We start from the raw sequence: 17,233 nt of genomic DNA, 5'->3' as shown, positions 1-17,233 counted from the left end.
GTTCATGAAATTAACAGTCACGAAGAGTATGGCGTCGCAGACTCACCAACTCTAATGTATAGACCTTTCAGTTCATTGCAACGGGAATAAATAATGCTATAATAATTTAACCATAAATATGTTGTATAGTTAAAAAACAATAATGATTACAAATTGAATTTTGTGGATGGCTAAAGTTCTCATTAGTGGTTTAAAATCATCTGCATTTATAGTACTATACATTTGTGAATACACGTGGATAGACGTGAGACCTGACCACAAAAACCTCTTAACTGACCAAACCAAGGTAGGCCAACCAAGCCCACCACTGTGACCCAGTCCACCAGCGTGCGCAGACCATGTGCTCCCACCAGGCATCATATGTAGAGAATCCGAACAAACCTGTGAAATAGGTAGAAAATTGGCATCAATAAGCAACTTGGAAGCACATGGATGATCGACCAAAGATTAACATGCTATTTCCAAAGGTCTAGAATTATTAGATCAACCATTTTTAGGATCACAAACACGAGAAAAAAGGAGTATGGTAATTCTAGTTTGTTGCAATGGCCATTACGTTTTTGGCAATATTCACTTCTTGAGGTGCGTATTTTCATTTATATAGCGCAAACCATTAGTGGTAGCATGAAGGTTCACAGCTGCAGTAACGGTGCAACAACCATATATGTAAAAGTAATATATTCAGATTCTAAGCTACGCTGCATGGAAATTTAAAGTAAAGACACCGAATCAATAACTGAATTAGCTTAGATGCCTGTGAATTTGCAAACAGTGAAATGCAGTCTTGATTGGTATTGCGAACTGCAGCTTGTGGACCTAAAGGAGTTATTTAAGAAAATGTATGAGTCTCAGACACTAAACACCCCTATAGCAATATGCATGGAGATATATTGTGCATCCAACCAAATAGAGATAGCTACAAGCAGGAATGTACCCAAAAATGTTACTGTGTCCTTCAATTATCTTGTGTCCTTCAATTATCTGGTGAAAATTTGATATTTTTGACCTAGTATGGCCTGCAACCATTAGTTGGTAATCTACTAAACATTATGCAACACAAGTCTTTGTCCTTGCTTACACCCACTTTATCCGATGCTGACATGCAACAATCCTTTGTACTAACAATTTGTGTGCTGCTATTCTATTCATAAGTGCTGGCGTTTGAGAAACAGCAAGAGAAGAGAGACAATGGGAAGATGGCTGGCACCAACAATACATCCTACTTTCAAAACAAAGACAGCTCACAACCAAATAGATCGTCACATCAAATAATTTTATAGCAGCACCTTAATGGGAAGGGCATGTTTGAAGGGACACGTACCATTTTTTTAGAACTTGAGGCAGAACCGCGGAAGACGTCGCTGTAGTACCAGACACCAGAGGCCAGAATCACAATGTTGAGGCCATCAGTGGACCAACCAAAACCAAATTAAATTGCAGAAATCACTACAACTGAATCCCTATTGTTAGTTATGATGGTAAGAACATGGCACTGCAGTCCAAAATATTTTTTGCTCTAAGTAATTTTCCGTGAATTCATTAGAGTACATCTCTCTAGCTTTTGAAGTTCTACAGTAAGTGTAAAAGTCATGTTGACTTCATATTTGCACTTGCACATCTCAGTGTACCAAGCACGGCAGCAGCACGCTAATCGGATTGAAGGAGGCATCCATCCCACCCAATAGGCCTAGCAAACAATCCTAACATATTATATACAAAGAAGTTGCCTAACCTAACTGGATAAGATATGGTTACATGATACTGTTAGTTTTCTAGCATATGGCAATTAGGAAAACCAAACATTATTGCTCAGTATATATATGGTGGGAAAAAACATAAGAATATTGTCTGAAACAAAACACATGGTTTTAGAACAGATGATAGATATAAACAGCCTAAGAAGCATATGCTATTGCCATTTAATTTTTGTTATTCAGAACCACATTATTCATCAGAACTATTCAAACATTTGTCCTATGCATTCTTTATTATTAGGGTACCAAGTGAGGATTTCATAAAGCAAGAACTTATCAAAATGCCCATGCTGTTGAACAGAACCCAATTACCAGCAAGAAGTGACCTTGCTGATCAAATGGGCCAAACGTGAGGTACAGCTAAATCAGTGTATCTCATATGAGCTAGAGCTGCCAGCAATTTGAGAAGTAAATTTAGGTATCTCAATGTGATTTTAAAAGCAGAACGTCTAACAACACACAAAAGTATTAGAAAGAAGTTACTTACCTCATTAGTGGTTATGCTTTAACAGAATACTTGAGGTCGAGATCTGACAGAATATCAAAGGTATGGACACCAAAGCCAACTTACCATATTGGGACACCTTCAGTAGACAAGATTTTTGCTTATAAGAATTTAAAGAGCAATAGATCACACAGAACAAAGTATGGACACCAAAGCCAACTTACCATATTGCTGAAGGATCCTCACTGCCAATGCACTTAATCCACACCTAGCAGCCTCGGGATAACCCTTCACATATATCACGAGGGTGCTCTTTGTCCTTGATATCCTACTAAGGTGTCTATGGGACCATAAGCATCTGATGAGCAGGGAAGCTAGTATTACCTCATGATTGCAGTTAAAAGATTAACATTGGCCAAGCGGTTAACAGCTACGGAATTCTGGTTAAATATTTGTCATTGAAAACTCTGAAACTTATTGAAATTAAAAAAATGTTTAAAATTAGTCAAGAGGTTTCACTTTGCCTTAACTATAAAAATTGTATCCTTTCTATTTGAGTCAAAAATGTTAAGCAAAATAACATATTTATGAACCACGAGGGCATTGGTGAACATAGGATTCTTGAAATAAAAAAAATGGAACAGCTATGCATTAGCAGGAATCTGATCTATGAAGAACCATGTATTCTATCAGCTTTGTTATCCTGAAGAATGATATAAATGTATATAAAGAACAAAAGCAGCACACATTCGAGATCGAGAAGGATGGGGCCAGGAACCTCAAGAACAGCGTCAAGGTACTCAAGGACGATGGCAAGATAGACTTGCAAGAGATCAGATCGAGATCGAGAAGGATTAGGGGCCAAGAACCTCAAGGACTGCGCCAAAGTCTATCAAAGAAGCATCTATGGATGTCCCTGTATCAGATCATCGGATTTCACAACGTTCCAGGAGTAGCTCTAGGAATTCAATCAGTTTGAAAATCTCTGGTTCCACATCTGTCTATCAGTTGAAACTCATGATATGGGAATCTTTAGGGGTATGCTATGGATGCTGAATGTACAAGCCAGCTCAGATATTTGTTTCATTCTCCATTTTTTTTTAAAAAAGGATCTACTGGCATTTTTTGCTTATCCATCTTGCTATGGAAGATATTATCCTACCTAGTCACAATTAATAAACTACAAAGTTCTTTCTATAGCAATACATGAAAAATAAACTGAAATTTATTCACTCCATGGCAATCAAAAACCTGTAAATGTATTCACTCCATGCCATTACAAGCTCATCACCAACCAAAATGCCTGTAAATGTAGAGAAAGTTGTTTTCCAATCAGTCATGTTTTATATCTAGAACTCTATGGCAATCAAAAACTTTGGTTCCCATGTTATATAGGAGCTTTTGAAGTACTGCAAGAAAATTGCCTAAAAACACAACACTGTACATTCAATCCTTCACTACTTAGTGATAAATGAATACACACTTGACATGGCATGAATTTAGATCATGTGTATATCTAGTTCGAGCACAAGGATTCAATTGGATATTTCATAGAATAGCAAAAAAAATGGTGGATCATTTATATCCAGACTAATTTGGTAATTAGGCAAAAGGGGAAATTATAGTACCTGCACGAGAAGAGGATGATGGCTCTAGTAAGAGAATTTGAATGGGAACTCATCAGAATCTATGAAATTAATGAAAATTCAAGAAATCCAAGATTTAGTAAAACATAACCAGTCATACCACCATGGTTAAAGGGTTGAAACATTTTGTTGGTATTCTAAATTACTGAGAATCGCAATGGTTTTGCTGATCTATATGTTAATTTATTTCAGGCATGACTTCAGTGTGCTATTATGAATGTAGGCCTTTTTCTATCTAGTAGCATCAAACATGTGAATAAAGACCTAATTCATATAGGTTTCCTTGTTACTATAGCAGCACAGTGCATAACATAGGTGAGCTTTACTTGAGCTAGCTGGAGTGGTTACCACAGGTTAGTAGTCTTGTGAGAACTATCTTCACTGCTTAATGCTTAATAACAAGCTATGCATCTAATATGGATGCAAAACAAGGAAAGTATCATGCTTCTTGATGGTGTTGTGATCGTTATACCTTACTGCATCTAGTCAACTGAAAGATTAATAATAAAATCTACCATGAAGACCACAAATTAAAGAAGAGCTGCAATGTGTGGTGTTTGTTGTCAGTTCTTTCCATAGGCGAGTTGAGAGGAATATGGGCCAATGCCAATGCCTTACCTTCATTGATGGATGGATGCCTTGCCAAGCATTCGAGAGCTATCCCCTCATCAGGGATTTTCATCAAACACCTTACATGCATATGCTGACAAGAGGCAGTCGCAAACACAGAGGGACATCCGCTCCTTGTACGTGGCCAAGCGATCAGCACATCCTCCTCCATGTCGACCGCTAGGGGCATCGGTGTGTGACTACCTTCATGCACATCCCAAGCCTCTCCCTAGGTAAAACTAATGCCACCATCGCGTCTCCACCCTACACTCCAGCCTGCGAGGTAGAGTGAGAGAAGAGGAAGATGGAGAGCTAGGGCCTCATCACCTCGATGATCTGTGCCCCACCCCATGTGGATCTGAGCCGCCGCCACGTCGGGAGGCCACCCATGATGGGATTGTCGCGCTGGGGGCCACCGCCAGAGAGAGGAGTGGCTGCCGCGAAGGGAGGAGCCGCCGCTGGAGAGAGGGTGCTCGTCACAGAGAGAAGCCGCCGCCAGAGAGGAGGAGCGGCTGCCGGAGAGCGCGGTCGTCACATGGAGGAACGGTCGACGGATCTGGTGGCGCTCGTCGCGGGCTGGATGTGGCGACGAAGCAGGCGCGCACGACGAGGATTATGGTGTGGCCGCATGGGGGAGCGAGCAGGATCCCACGAAGGGGAACGCACGCGCGGCGCGGGGGAGGGAGAGCGAGCGGGATCTCACGATGAGAAGCGGAGGAAGCAGAGCAACGAGGCGGCGCTTGCGTGCAGTAGGTCCCACATGTCGGCACCTTTCATCAGAGTAGCAGGAGGGGATCGCACGGGGAGGCAGACAGACGAAAACGAAAGTTGCACCAAAAAAATGTACACGTTTTGTTCTTTTTAGATGTAGGAGAAGCTTAGCTTTGTGGCTGATTGTTCATTATTATAAGCTGATCGATGAAAGAAAAATATATACCAAGATGTCGCGGACTTATCCTGTTTTCAGGTGAATGTGAACTGTAGAATATGACCCTATTTCTAGCAAAGGCATATGTAACGTTTTGGTGCCAAGTTGTTATTTATATTAGTATATGGTGGATCATGGATGTAACCTTGTTAGCAGTGGTGTAAGTTTAACTTAATTTGTGTGAATCGAGGCTTCTTAATCATGTCATGTGGCTATGTGAGTATATATAGTATATACAGAATCAGAATGTTTGGATGTGTGTGATGTTTGGTTGGTTTCTTCGTCTTCGTTGGTCAGTTCTAATCGCACTGCAGCAGCCAGGTAAGGGATGGATTCCACATTGGTGTTTCTCTGAATTCGTCTGTATATATACGAGAAGGGCCTGAATTAGTTACTTGTTGATCCAGAGAAAACCCTTTCAGTATTCGATACCAGTTCTTGCAGTTTGGGCTGTTTGGATGTTGCAGTGCTAGTATAGATGCATTATTATACCTGAGCAACTAGTCTTTATACGCATTTTTTTGGATCCTTTGGTTTGAGTGTCTGAATCAACGTGTGCTCTCAAACATTCATGGATTCAAATAGTTTTGGGCTAGCTAGTCACTAAAAAAGAAAATAGTTTTGGGCCCCATTTCGGCTGGCCCGGCCCATTCCAACTGAAAGGTCATTTGGAATCCAACAAGCGGGCGGGCCCGTCCAACCATTCCGATTGCGCTCTGTCGAGGAAACCCTAGGCCCCGCCGCCTCCTACTCCGCACCTTCTCTCCCTATATAACCTGACCTCCCGATGCTGAACAGAGCAATACCCCCCTCAGCCTAAACCCTAGCCGCCGCCTCGCCGCCGCCGCCTCGCCGCCGCCGCCGATCGCACGAGCTCGCTTCTTTGCGCAGGATTTGCTTGGTTTTCCTTCGCGCGCTGATCTCTTCTCCTTCTCTTCGCTCGCTGATCTCTTCTCCTTCTGTTCGCTCGTTTTGTGCTTCTGAGTCTTTTTTGTTGTTTTTGCCACCTTTATTTATCGCTGCTGCGAGAGATGAATTCGTTGATTGGGCTCATGATGATTTGGATCCGAAAGGATCTTAGCGGATTTCGGTGAGGCGGATCCGTCCGCCGTTGATCGCTCTATGTTGTTACACACACTGAAGCCCTTTAGACACATCTTGCAGATTGCTTTTGTTTTTCTGACTCTCTTGTCAATTCTTATCGGATCTTAACTACGCGGTGCAATGGCAATGCGATGATGATTCAAATGGTTTTGGCAGTGGTTATCCATTTGGACACCGTGAGCCTTCAAACCAAAAAACGACTTCTCTTTCCACTGAGCATTGTGATTTTTTATCCTCATGATCTCTTCTATTTCTGCTTATTTATTTATTGCTAAAACGATTTTAATTTTTTTTTTCGTGTTTTGGCCTACCGTTGTGTTTGCTATCAGTTGCAATGACGTGATAAGCAAACGACGGCTATGTGGAGGACGAGATAATTGCTATTATAGAGGACGCAGCAGAACCTATTGGATATCATTAAGGAATACTGCCACAGCTACTTCAAAGTATTATATCTATCAAAAATTAAGACAGAACATGTTGCAGGGTAAAGATATAATCGGGCTCAATTCGTAACACAATGGCGTGAAATAAAACCTACACTCTGAATTCTGACTCGTTGAAAATTATGAGATCATGTAACTGACAATGCACATCTTTTTCTGATGCCAGCACAAGTGAAACGGACTTTTTCTGATGCCAGCACATGTGAAATAGAGTTATCAACAAATCCAGAGGACAGTAGAATTTATCCAGAGGGCAGTAGAATTTATAAAAACGATTTCGGGTCGTGCGAATGCACAATCCAGCTCTCAGTACCCTATATTGTCAGTTCGATGTGATGAGGAATATGAAAAGTGTTGTAATACCTTTTGGGAACTAAACAAGTTAATTCATGGTTGGGTAATAATTGTTAAATACAAACAAATGTGCTAAAATATTCAAAACCTTTTTACTAGGTAAGCCAGGTATTTATTTGATGAATTTGTAGAGCTCGCCACTTTACAAAGAACGGCATATTCTTGCTGCAACAAAAGCAGAACGAATCCATTGTACAACACCTTTAGCGAACACTGCATATTCTTGCGGCAACAAAAGCAATACAAATCCATTGTACAACACCCATTACCTGGCAATAGGCAGATAATTTTGATTTCAAATTTCGGAGTAAAAGTTGCATCTTGACAGCAGATTTCTACACGAGCGGCATCCACTCCATCTCCAACTCCAGCTCACCGGACTCAGTGTGCTGCAGCTTCAGCGCCACCCCCTGCTTCACCTTGCCGCCAGAGACCACCACGGCACTGTCTCTGACGAGAGCGTTGTCCTCGGACTTGAGCCACCGGCCGATCTGAATGTCGCCCAGCAGCTCTGGGTCGCCGAATGCTGCAGCAGCGTTGATCATCGTCTGGAGGTCGATCTCGGCCTGTCCCATGAGGTCGTCCTTGGACACCATGTCATGATCGAACACTTGCTGCTTGCATTGTTGCGTGAGTGAAAGAAATAATCAAAGGGTTTGTTTAAGTTGGCATTTGCAGATTCAGTAAGCATTGTAACCCTCAAAATTTAGATGGCGTCATCTGATTCAGTTTGAAAGCTCAAAGATACTGTGATGTATAGTAATCGTGTAGTTCATTACCAGCTTCAGAGGTCCATAGTGCTGAGGAACAGAGCTTCAGTTCTTCATTCCAGACAGGATTTAAGTTGCCATTGATTACTGAAGTTTGTGCTTTCTGCAATCCACAAGGACATGCCAAAATTTGATAACAAAGATTCTTTACTCTGTTGTCATTGTGATTATAACGAAAATGACCAAAATTACCTGCTGCCCAAGCGTCAGGACGACATAAGGGTCACTACTCGACATATCTCTGATGGCTAGGTTGGTGCCTCCAATCACCTTTACATTCAATATTCCGATGAACTCGATCATGCCGACCTGCAAAAGCGAAAAATCACTGCATCTGAATACTGGGCAACAAACTAATAATCATATTGTAAATGTTCAGCTTGGGGGACAGCCTTACTTGACTCTTGGAACCATCAGAATGAGAAGCATTGCCTCCATGTTTTCCAGAGTCACTAGGATGATGAGAAACAATCCGCAAGCTTGGCTTCAGAAATTCCTGCAGCTCATATTTTGACCTGAAACAATGTGAATGCATGCCTCAGTGGTTAACTACCTATGATAGTGAGAGTAATGAGCCCATTAGTACACATGCTTGAATAAAAGCGAACAATAACAAAAATCTCCAAAGAGTTCGATGAAATTTCTTGTGTCCATTGAAAAAGAATAACCTTTCTAAATAATCACAAACCTGATGAATTTTTCTCGCACTTCCTGGGTAGAATCTGGATGTGGCTTCTGGTAGCCCTCTGGCAGAAAAGCCTCGTATATTGCATTTGCCTGAGAATTCCCACCAACTTCTATCATGGAGTCAACTTCACTGTCACTCCACTTGTCCAGTGTCACTGACAGAACCTGTGCCGCATAAACATTAGGTTCATGGCGATGATTATGTCTTATGGACGATATTTCCATGGAGTAATACCGTAGACTACCCAACAGTTATATTTTGCATGTTTTATTGTTGCCTGCAAATAATGGCATCATTGCTAGCAGACAGTAAGCTATAGAAACAAACAATAAAAAAAAGGAAAGGGAAATAGAAAGAAACACGTAAGACTTTTTCTGGTGTGAGTATGACTTTAGAAACCTTTGAAATATGTGTACCGAGACTTCTGTGGACGCCAGAACATTTCACGCAAATGAATACCCCAATATTAGCTGATCTGCAGGGATAAAACTCAGTTAGTATGGCTCCAGTGTCACAAAAGTTAGAACCAATGGACTGGGCATATAATAGACCTAAAGTTGAGCATGCAGCCCGCGGGCCAAAGGCACGGCCCAAAGCACGGTCATTTGGCCCGGCCCGAGCACGGCACGGCCCGATCCTAACTGGGCCCGGGCCGGCCCGAAGCACGTTGCGGGCCGTGCTTGGGCCGACCCCTCGGCCCGCTGCACGGCACGGCACGGCACGCTTTTAACAGCAGGCACGGTGTCGGCACGGTATAATGAAATTTGTGAAACTTGAAGTATCAGGTTCTATGACTTGTGAAACTTGTCACTTTTGGCAAGTAAAATATGATCTGAGAGTATATTGTGTTATGTGAATTGTGAAGTATTAATGTATGTGACTTGAATGTAATGTATTTATGCTTTGTTAAATTCTGTATTAAATTTGGTGTTTTTCATATATTGGGCCATGGGCCGGCCCGAAGCACTATTGGGCCTCGTGCCTTTCGGGCCGGCCCGGCACGAAAATCGGCCCACGGGCCGTGCCTGGGCCGTCAGGCAGGCACGATGGGCTGTGCAGGCACGGCCCGGTGGCACGCGGGCCATACGGGCCCGTGCCCTTTCGGGCCGTGCCTAGCACGGGCCCGTGCCGGGCCGGCCCGTTGCTCATCTCTAAATAGACCTGGTTATGTTCAAAAGAAAAGCATGTGCAGACAAAGGATTCTCCTGATTTATATTGCAAGGTTATGCGTCAAATTTTTTTTGAGGAAGCTATGCATGATTTATTACTGCTGTATTATGCTAATATATGTCTTCTACAAATGCCTTGCCAATGGCCAGAACTGATATCCAAAGGGGAGAAAAGACAGAAAGTTCAAGCAAACTGAAATTGAGCACATGGTAACCTATTCATGCTCACGCAAATACTTACGCCCATTTGGGATCAGGCGCGCCGCAGTCAGCGCAGCTGTGGTTTTCACTCCTTTGCAACAACTCCTTTAGCTTCGCCATGTTAGCTGGAATGCAAAGGTGAATGTAAGTTCATAAAGCAACACCTGAGAGCCGAGAGAGATTGCTGCAACCTCAGTTTGATAATATAAGTACTTTAGAGATAGAGGGCAATCTAGTGGCTGTGCCATACATGTAGCAAAATGAAAAAAAAAAGAGAAAGCTTTCAGGATTTTTTTTTTGTGTGTGTATTTTTGGCTGATCGTGTCTGCATTATTCCCGAACATATATGTTGTTTGCTCAAGGACTTGATTTTGCTACAGGATTTTCCAGTATGAGCACCAGAATTTTGCTACAGAAAGCCATTTGCACATACCTGATCCACTCATCTTGGGTGAAATGAAAGCTCGGCCGCAAATGCGTCAAACTGTACTCGATCCTGGCAAATGGATTGTTGAATACGAAAACAAAGATGCTCTAAAAGAAGCATCTATCTAAATTCCAAACTTCCAAGAATATACCGTTTGAATTACTGAAAGCGGAGAGCACTTACTTTCAAATTCCTAGCCAATGTGGCCGCGCGATGCGTAGATTTTACTTTGAATTGGGACCAAGGCGCAGATCGCAGCCCAATTACTCGGAGAAGATCGAATCGCGGATCGCAAGTCTACGTACACAGCACCACCAACTGCTCCATGCGATTCAGCATCGGAGAAATCAGGAGCCCAAGCGATCGAACGCGATTGTTGGGGACGAATGAGCCAGAGATCAGGATCGGAGGAAGTACCCAAAAGAGGAAAGAAGTGCGGGATTGCTTACCGGGAGAGAGCGACTGCCGGATCAGCTCCGACTCCTTGCCCACCTCCTGTACGCGATCGCGATGGGTTCGGCCGTTCGGGCTGCAGCGCTGAGAACAGCTCCGATCGCTCCTGAGAGCGCGAGATCTTCCTCCTCCGCTCCCTCCCCCTCCTCCTCCCCTCCCCTCCCCTCCGATCGCTAGAACAGCTGGTCCACGTGGCCTGGTCGGCTGTCCACACGTGCCACAAGAGGCTGACGGTCTGGCCCCATCTGCAGGGTTTTTTTAATATATTTTCAGGGCAACTTGCAAATTTGCAATGCGCTTTCCTGTCCTGTGATGCGTATGGCAAATTTTCAGCAGCGGCGCTAAAAATTTCTGGAAGAAATTGAGGATTTGCCATGTGATGTGTCACCGACATTACCACTTTACCAGTGAGTTTATTGCTACTGACTGTACGTGTTTGGTGTGCGATGACGTGGTTATCAGGTAACGTGGAGTTTAGTAGATTAAAAGGTCCCTCTGGATGCAACATGCATGCTAATAGTTAGCTGTCAAAAAAATTAGGTGAGGTAGATTCAAAAGGATCCAACTAAGAGGAGGGATGTTAGTTGAATACTTAGCTAATAACTATTTCACTAGCTAGCTATCACAATCCAGCTAATAGAAAAGTTGAAAAGGAGGGATGTTATTTACATACAAAACACCAAGGCACCTACCCTTTTAGCTAATGGATTCAAACATTACATAGTAATTAGCTAATAGTTTGCCAGCTAATGTTGGTCGTGAACTAGCAAGCTAGCTATTAAGTGCTAGTGGATCCAAACATGGTATAAGAAAGTTTATGTCACCTTAGAATGGAGGGTTTAAGCTCTTTGAGTGCTCAAGTTTGGAAAGTGACACACACCAAGCTCGATAAGTTACTGATTAGCAAAGATTAATACACTCCTTGGGTGCAATTGCAAATGAGTTCGCCTCTATACACTAGTGTACATATAAGCCATAAAAAAAGAAAAAAAATACTTGTTCGTGAGCCAGAGTGCTGAAAAAATGATTAAATGCGTGGGGGAAGGAGGACTTTGAGATATTAGGATAGGCTATAGTGGGTTAGACTTAGTTGCAAATAATATTGTTTCTTTTGACATGGGATTTTTTTTTTCTATATTGAAGCTAAAACTCATTCGAGTGATTCGAAGCCTCCCATCCTCTCACTTAAATTTTTCATCCAATCGATGGACATTGTGACGTCATCTTCCTCAATAAGATCAAGGTTAGGGTTAGCCTCCGAGTTTAGAGAGACTTTTGGGGAATCATCGACTTGGTGATGGTGACGAACAGGAAAGACGGAGCCACAACAAGATGGAGCTGTGTGCCGGGGGCACCGCCTGTAGCAATAGTGGAGGACTGTGGCTGGGCAATGGGGGCGTCAAGCTTCAACTACTTCACGCTACTGACAACAGAGGGTGGCGGAGGAGGTGGTGTTAAGAAACCAAAGCCGGTGAAAGTGAGGGAGCTCGACTAGCGTGCCTTGATGTACAAGGTGCCAAAGGAGGAGGAGATTCGCTAGGAATGGGTAGCGCGGGGCGGTAGGCATGCTGCCAGAGTTGAGAGTGAAGGTGGGGTTTACAGCAGTGAACTTCGCATCACCTAAGCGTGTTGAGAGCAACAACATGCGAAAGGATGAGGAAGGAGTAGAAAAAGGATATATGTAGGTGTGGTGCTGGTGGTAGGGAGACATTGTATCCACATCATCCATTTTTATCCTACCATTAAAAAAAATCAACAAGGGAGTAAACAAATCATACGATTAATGATAAAGATATCCCCTTTTAATGCAAAAGACTTTTACATCACTAGTTGTGCGGAACACGAGTAGCATGAAGAGGTAAAGGACATGAAAAAAGCAAGGAATAAAATGAAAAGACTCACTTTAACGGTGCTAGAGATAAAGAACCTAATTTGCAATAGGGTTTAGGACCTCAGATCTTCTATGGCTACAAGATATAAAAGGAGATTGTTTGGAGATCACAAGTTTGACACTGGTGGTGGATGCAACATCGATTAGGTGGGGGTGGTGAGAATGTGCCATCCGCTAGGTCGATGGGAGAGTTCGGTTGGATGATGATGGCTAAAGAGGAAAAGGTAGGTGCAAGAGAGAAAAAGGAAGATGCATGAGAGATGTAAAGGAAGTGCATATCACTGGCAGGGTGATAGGAAGAGGAAGCCGTAAGATATGTAAAAGAAGTGCATATCACCGGTGGGGCGGCACGAAGAGGAAGATGCAAGAGATGTAAAGGAACTGTGCATGCAGATAACATGTGCGAGTTGCAAGATGTATAATGATATCGACGACAAAAGTGAGAGAATGAGAAAGATATGAGGAATATAAAGAAAGTCGCGTGTAGATAACATGTGCACTGGCGGTAGGCATAATAGTGATATCGGTGGCAGGATCAAAGCGGGAGGAGGAAGATGCGAGAGATATAAAGAAAGTACACGTGTAGATAACATGTGCCAGTGGCAAGTATAATAGTGATATCGGCGGCAGAAGCAAGGCGAGGAGAAAGATGCGTTGTATATAAAGAAAGTATACATGTAGATAATGTGTGGTAGTGAAAGACGTAATATACGGTTAGACGCACCGTTAGTCTTGTCTTTTTTTTTAAAAAAAAAAGATAGAATCGACGAGGAACAAGTGGTTTATTTCTTCTTGTGGACAAAAAAAAGGGTAGCCGTGACAAATGAAGGATGCTACAGGACCAGTGTAGCGAGAACAAGTTCGAGCACGATACTGACGGGAGAACCGAGACAGACGTTCAGGTATGCCATGACCACGTGAAGATGAAACCACCACAGATGTCACCCTCAAAATTTTCACCGGAAAGAATGGAGGGGAAACCGCTCATCTCAGGGCCCGGCAAAAGTTTCCATGGTGCCCTGACAGCACGCTGCTCGTGCTCGGCGGCGAGGCCCGCGGCGAGAACTTGACACGGACACCACCCTGGAGGGGAGGACGAAGACAACAGGAACAGTCACCTACGCCATGCTGATCGAGCTACAAGCTTCCTCCCACTCGCCGGCCGGCCCGCCGGTGGATCCCGGCGATCGGCCGGCCGGCCCAGCGCCGAAACCTCCACCGGCCGGAAATTAAAGCTCAATGCGCGCACGATGCATCCAGGCACAAATCGATGGACTTAGAAACAAGAATCAAATAAAGGTGTGCGAGAGACGAACACGAGGGCAAATCGTTTCTTGTTATTCATGGACACCACACCGCTGACCTGCTACAACCGAAAGCCGACCACCACACACAGACATGCTCAAGGCAGCAAGTGAAGCTCTGATCAGCAAACCCTCCGCCTAGCCTAGGGAGTATGGAGTACAGGGGCAGCGGCGAGCCAATCTCATCTCGGCCTTGAACTCTAGCGGCGCCAGAAGCAGCGGAGCTTGAGGTGGCGCGCGACGACATTGACGATGGCGACGGCGGCGGCCGCGGCCGCGGCAGTGTCGGCGACGGGGTCGAGCGGGCCTCCACTGACGAAGCGGCCGACGATGAGGCAGGCGACGAGGAGCAGGGGCAGGCACCAGAGCACGAAGTCGAGCGCCGAGTCGAGGTCCACGTCCCACTGCCACACCCTCAGCATGGCCATCGATCGTCGGGACTCGCGCTGGAGCCGGCCGGAGGAGGCGAGGCAAGCACGGACGGACGGAGCTGGAGCCGGACGGACGAGCGAGCGAGCGAGGACGCCGCCGACGAGAAGGGGAGAAAAAAAGAAGAAAAGGAAAGGTGGAACCAGCGAGCAGCTAGCGTGGTTGCAGCTGGATCAAGGTGTGGACTTGCCTCGCCGCGACTGGACTGCGGTGGATGGATCGTCTCAGCGCACAGCGCAGGCCGGCGGAGAAAAAAGAGGGGGTTTTTTGACGAGCAGCAGCGGCGGCGGCGAGACGAGAAATCGATCGATCGATCGTGGGCTCGTGGCCGGCCGATCGATCGATCCCCGCAGGCAGGGCAGCCCCCCGGCTGGTGGCCCTCCCCGTCCCCGTCCGTCCGCGGCGCGGAGCTAGCACGGATCCGCCCCGACATGGACTGCAGCAGGGGTGAGCTGAAACCGGCATGGTCGGCCGAGTGCGCTGTCCGCTTCCGGTTGCCGAGACGAGCGACGGGGGGCGAGTGGGGGGAGGAGGAGATGGGATGGATAGGTTCGCCCCCGAAGAGGAAAAAGGGAAAAGGGGCCGGCCGGGGCGGGAAAGGGGAAACCTTTCCTCCATTCCCGCGCGGGCTACTACTACCTCGCTCGTCGTCACTACCAACCACCCGTTGCTGCTGGCCGCTGCTCGCCTGCTCATCGCTACGCTAGTCACTAGCCTAGCCACGTAGCTACGAGGACGACTGGACGTGACACCACTTGCAACAGCTAGCTACAGTGATTCGGTTACCTCGGCGGCTCTAATCATCGTTGGTTTTTGGATCATATCCCTGCCTCTGCCGCATGTGCATTACTTTCCTTAAAAGTCATATAGGATGATGAGAAGAGTAGCCGTGTGAAACTGTGACGAACACCATTCAGAGCTTTGAATGTAATTAAGTCATGGTATCTTTTTTTTGTTGGGTCTCCGGGGCACTGATAGGGATCGAACGTGATTTATGGTCTATTTAGATTGCTGGAATTTCGTAACGGTTGTACCGAAATTTTATAACAATCAGTTCATTTTTATAGAAAATCAAAGAGAACAAAAAAAAAAAAAACTTCTGTAAATTCGAAATAGAGCCTTTTTATTCTTACCATACAGACATTGTGGCTGCCGACCAAGGTCAAATCGGTATTATTGCTAATTTGCTACCTTAGTTTGGTTCATACCATACTGACGTTGTTGTTATCTGTGAACTCAATTAGGATCCTTGTGGATCTCCCCTAACATTTCTTGGGCTGATCCCTATCGCCATTCTCCGACAAAGTGGCCATGGTAATTGTCCAAAGCGGTTTTCGTCTCCAAGGGCAAAAATATCCTATCTCTCCTCGTAGGCTAGAAAAAAATTTCTTTAACAGAGATAGGTGTTGTGGATTAAACCACATTTTCTTGATGTGTTTGAGAAGGAACGGATAGGGTGGCGTGGTCTCCACCAAATTACATTTTGTCGATGTCGTAGAGACAAAAGACCTTAAATCATGTACTTTTTGTTAAATCCTGACAAATAGGACAAGTATATAGTATCGGTATTGCATTCTTATGTATTTTCTTTCTTTCTATTTTCTTGGTCGATCTTGTGCATTTTTTGAACATAGCTAATATTTGAGGCCAGCTTATAAGAACTAGGCAACATTTTCATGTACTTTCATAACTATATAATCAGAACCGGGCCCAGATTCACAATAATAACTAATTTAAAACACAGATTTCTTCTTCTTTCTATCATCCAAGAGAACAAGAAAACAGAAAATATATGACCTCAGCATTTACCTTTTACAGCTCTCATATATACACAAGAACTATGGGTGTGTTTGGTTCATTTCTCCACTAAGCCTGGCTAGCAAAAATAGCCCAGGCTAGCTGTAGCCAGCATTAGTTATGCAACCAACACTTGTTTGGTTGTTGTGTCTAAGTAAGCCTGGTCTAGCTAGATCTTGTTTGGTTGCCAGACTTGTTCTAGTGCAGTCACCTCTTCTTTGCCATGGTGAGCTTACCTTCATCATTCCCCGTGGTGGCCTCCTCGGCGGCCGTGGGGTCCCCGGGCGGCGGCGAGGGTGGGTGGACGTGGGGCTCCTGCGGCTGGAAGGCGGAGGGGAGGAGCGGGTCGGCGGAGGGGAGCGAGTTGTGGCCGAAGCGGAGGAAGTTGAGGAAGGTCTTGCGGTCTGGGAGGGGACGGGCGGGATGCGGCGGAGGCGTGCGGCCTAGATGAAGTCGGTGTGCTTGAGGTCGTGGTGTTACGCCAGGAAGACGGCGGTGGAGAGCGAGTAGGGGCGGCCGAACTGCTTGGAGGCGAAGGCGGTGGGGCCGTGGGGGTGGAAGCCGGGAAGGTGTAGTCGGAGCCGAAGTGGGTCTCGTCGCCGGAGAAAATGATCTTGTCCAACTCGTTGTGGGCGGCGTTGTCGCGGAGCACGGAGAGGGGATCTACCTCGGTTGAGCTTGGAATGGAATGGATCTGCCTCGGTTGAGCTTGGAATGGAATGGATCCCGCCGGTCTCCCTCCCCGAGTGCGGGCCGTGTTTCTTCCCCCTCACTGCCGACGCGGCCGCCGGTGCGGTTGGGGGAGCTAGAAGGCAGCG

At 45.2% G+C, this 17,233-nt stretch overlaps 1 protein-coding gene, 1 long non-coding RNA gene and 1 pseudogene across 5 annotated transcripts; 1 reads left to right on the top strand and 2 right to left on the bottom strand.

Moving 5' to 3' along the window:
* Positions 88–5,292, bottom strand: LOC110434647. 4 transcript variants are annotated; one of them, XR_002452265.1, is made up of 5 exons: positions 4,464–5,289; positions 3,828–3,886; positions 2,424–3,502; positions 1,322–2,338; positions 88–381 (listed from the first exon to the last, which is right to left on the bottom strand). It is a non-coding gene; the product is annotated as an uncharacterized LOC110434647 (long non-coding RNA). The 4 variants fall into 4 exon arrangements; XR_002452263.1 differs by having other exon boundaries at positions 2,424–3,886; positions 4,464–5,292; XR_002452264.1 differs by having other exon boundaries at positions 3,828–5,289.
* On the bottom strand, positions 7,428–11,171 carry LOC110435050 (annotated as a pseudogene).
* Positions 13,716–15,453, top strand: LOC110434719 (serine/arginine repetitive matrix protein 1-like). Its single transcript, XM_021459426.1, has 3 exons — positions 13,716–13,787; positions 13,912–14,058; positions 14,394–15,453. Exons 1-3 carry the CDS (start codon positions 13,716–13,718, stop codon positions 15,030–15,032), a joined length of 858 nt encoding a protein of 285 aa, XP_021315101.1. The 3' UTR covers positions 15,033–15,453.

Source organism: Sorghum bicolor, chromosome 4, assembly GCF_000003195.3.
Source record: "Sorghum bicolor cultivar BTx623 chromosome 4, Sorghum_bicolor_NCBIv3, whole genome shotgun sequence".
In the NCBI taxonomy this organism is placed as follows: domain Eukaryota; kingdom Viridiplantae; phylum Streptophyta; class Magnoliopsida; order Poales; family Poaceae; genus Sorghum; species Sorghum bicolor.
This window is presented reverse-complemented; position numbering and strand designations above follow the sequence as displayed.

Bases quoted from the DNA above. Each gene is read 5' to 3' on its own strand.
- LOC110434719 (XM_021459426.1), top strand. From the start codon at position 13,716: ATGCTACAGGACCAGTGTAGCGAGAACAAGTTCGAGCACGATACTGAC. The intron at 13,788-13,911 runs GTATGCCATGAC...GTGCCCTGACAG, and splicing joins GAACCGAGACAGACGTTCAG to CACGCTGCTCGTGCTCGGCG. The intron at 14,059-14,393 runs GTGGATCCCGGC...CTTGAACTCTAG, and splicing joins ACTCGCCGGCCGGCCCGCCG to CGGCGCCAGAAGCAGCGGAG.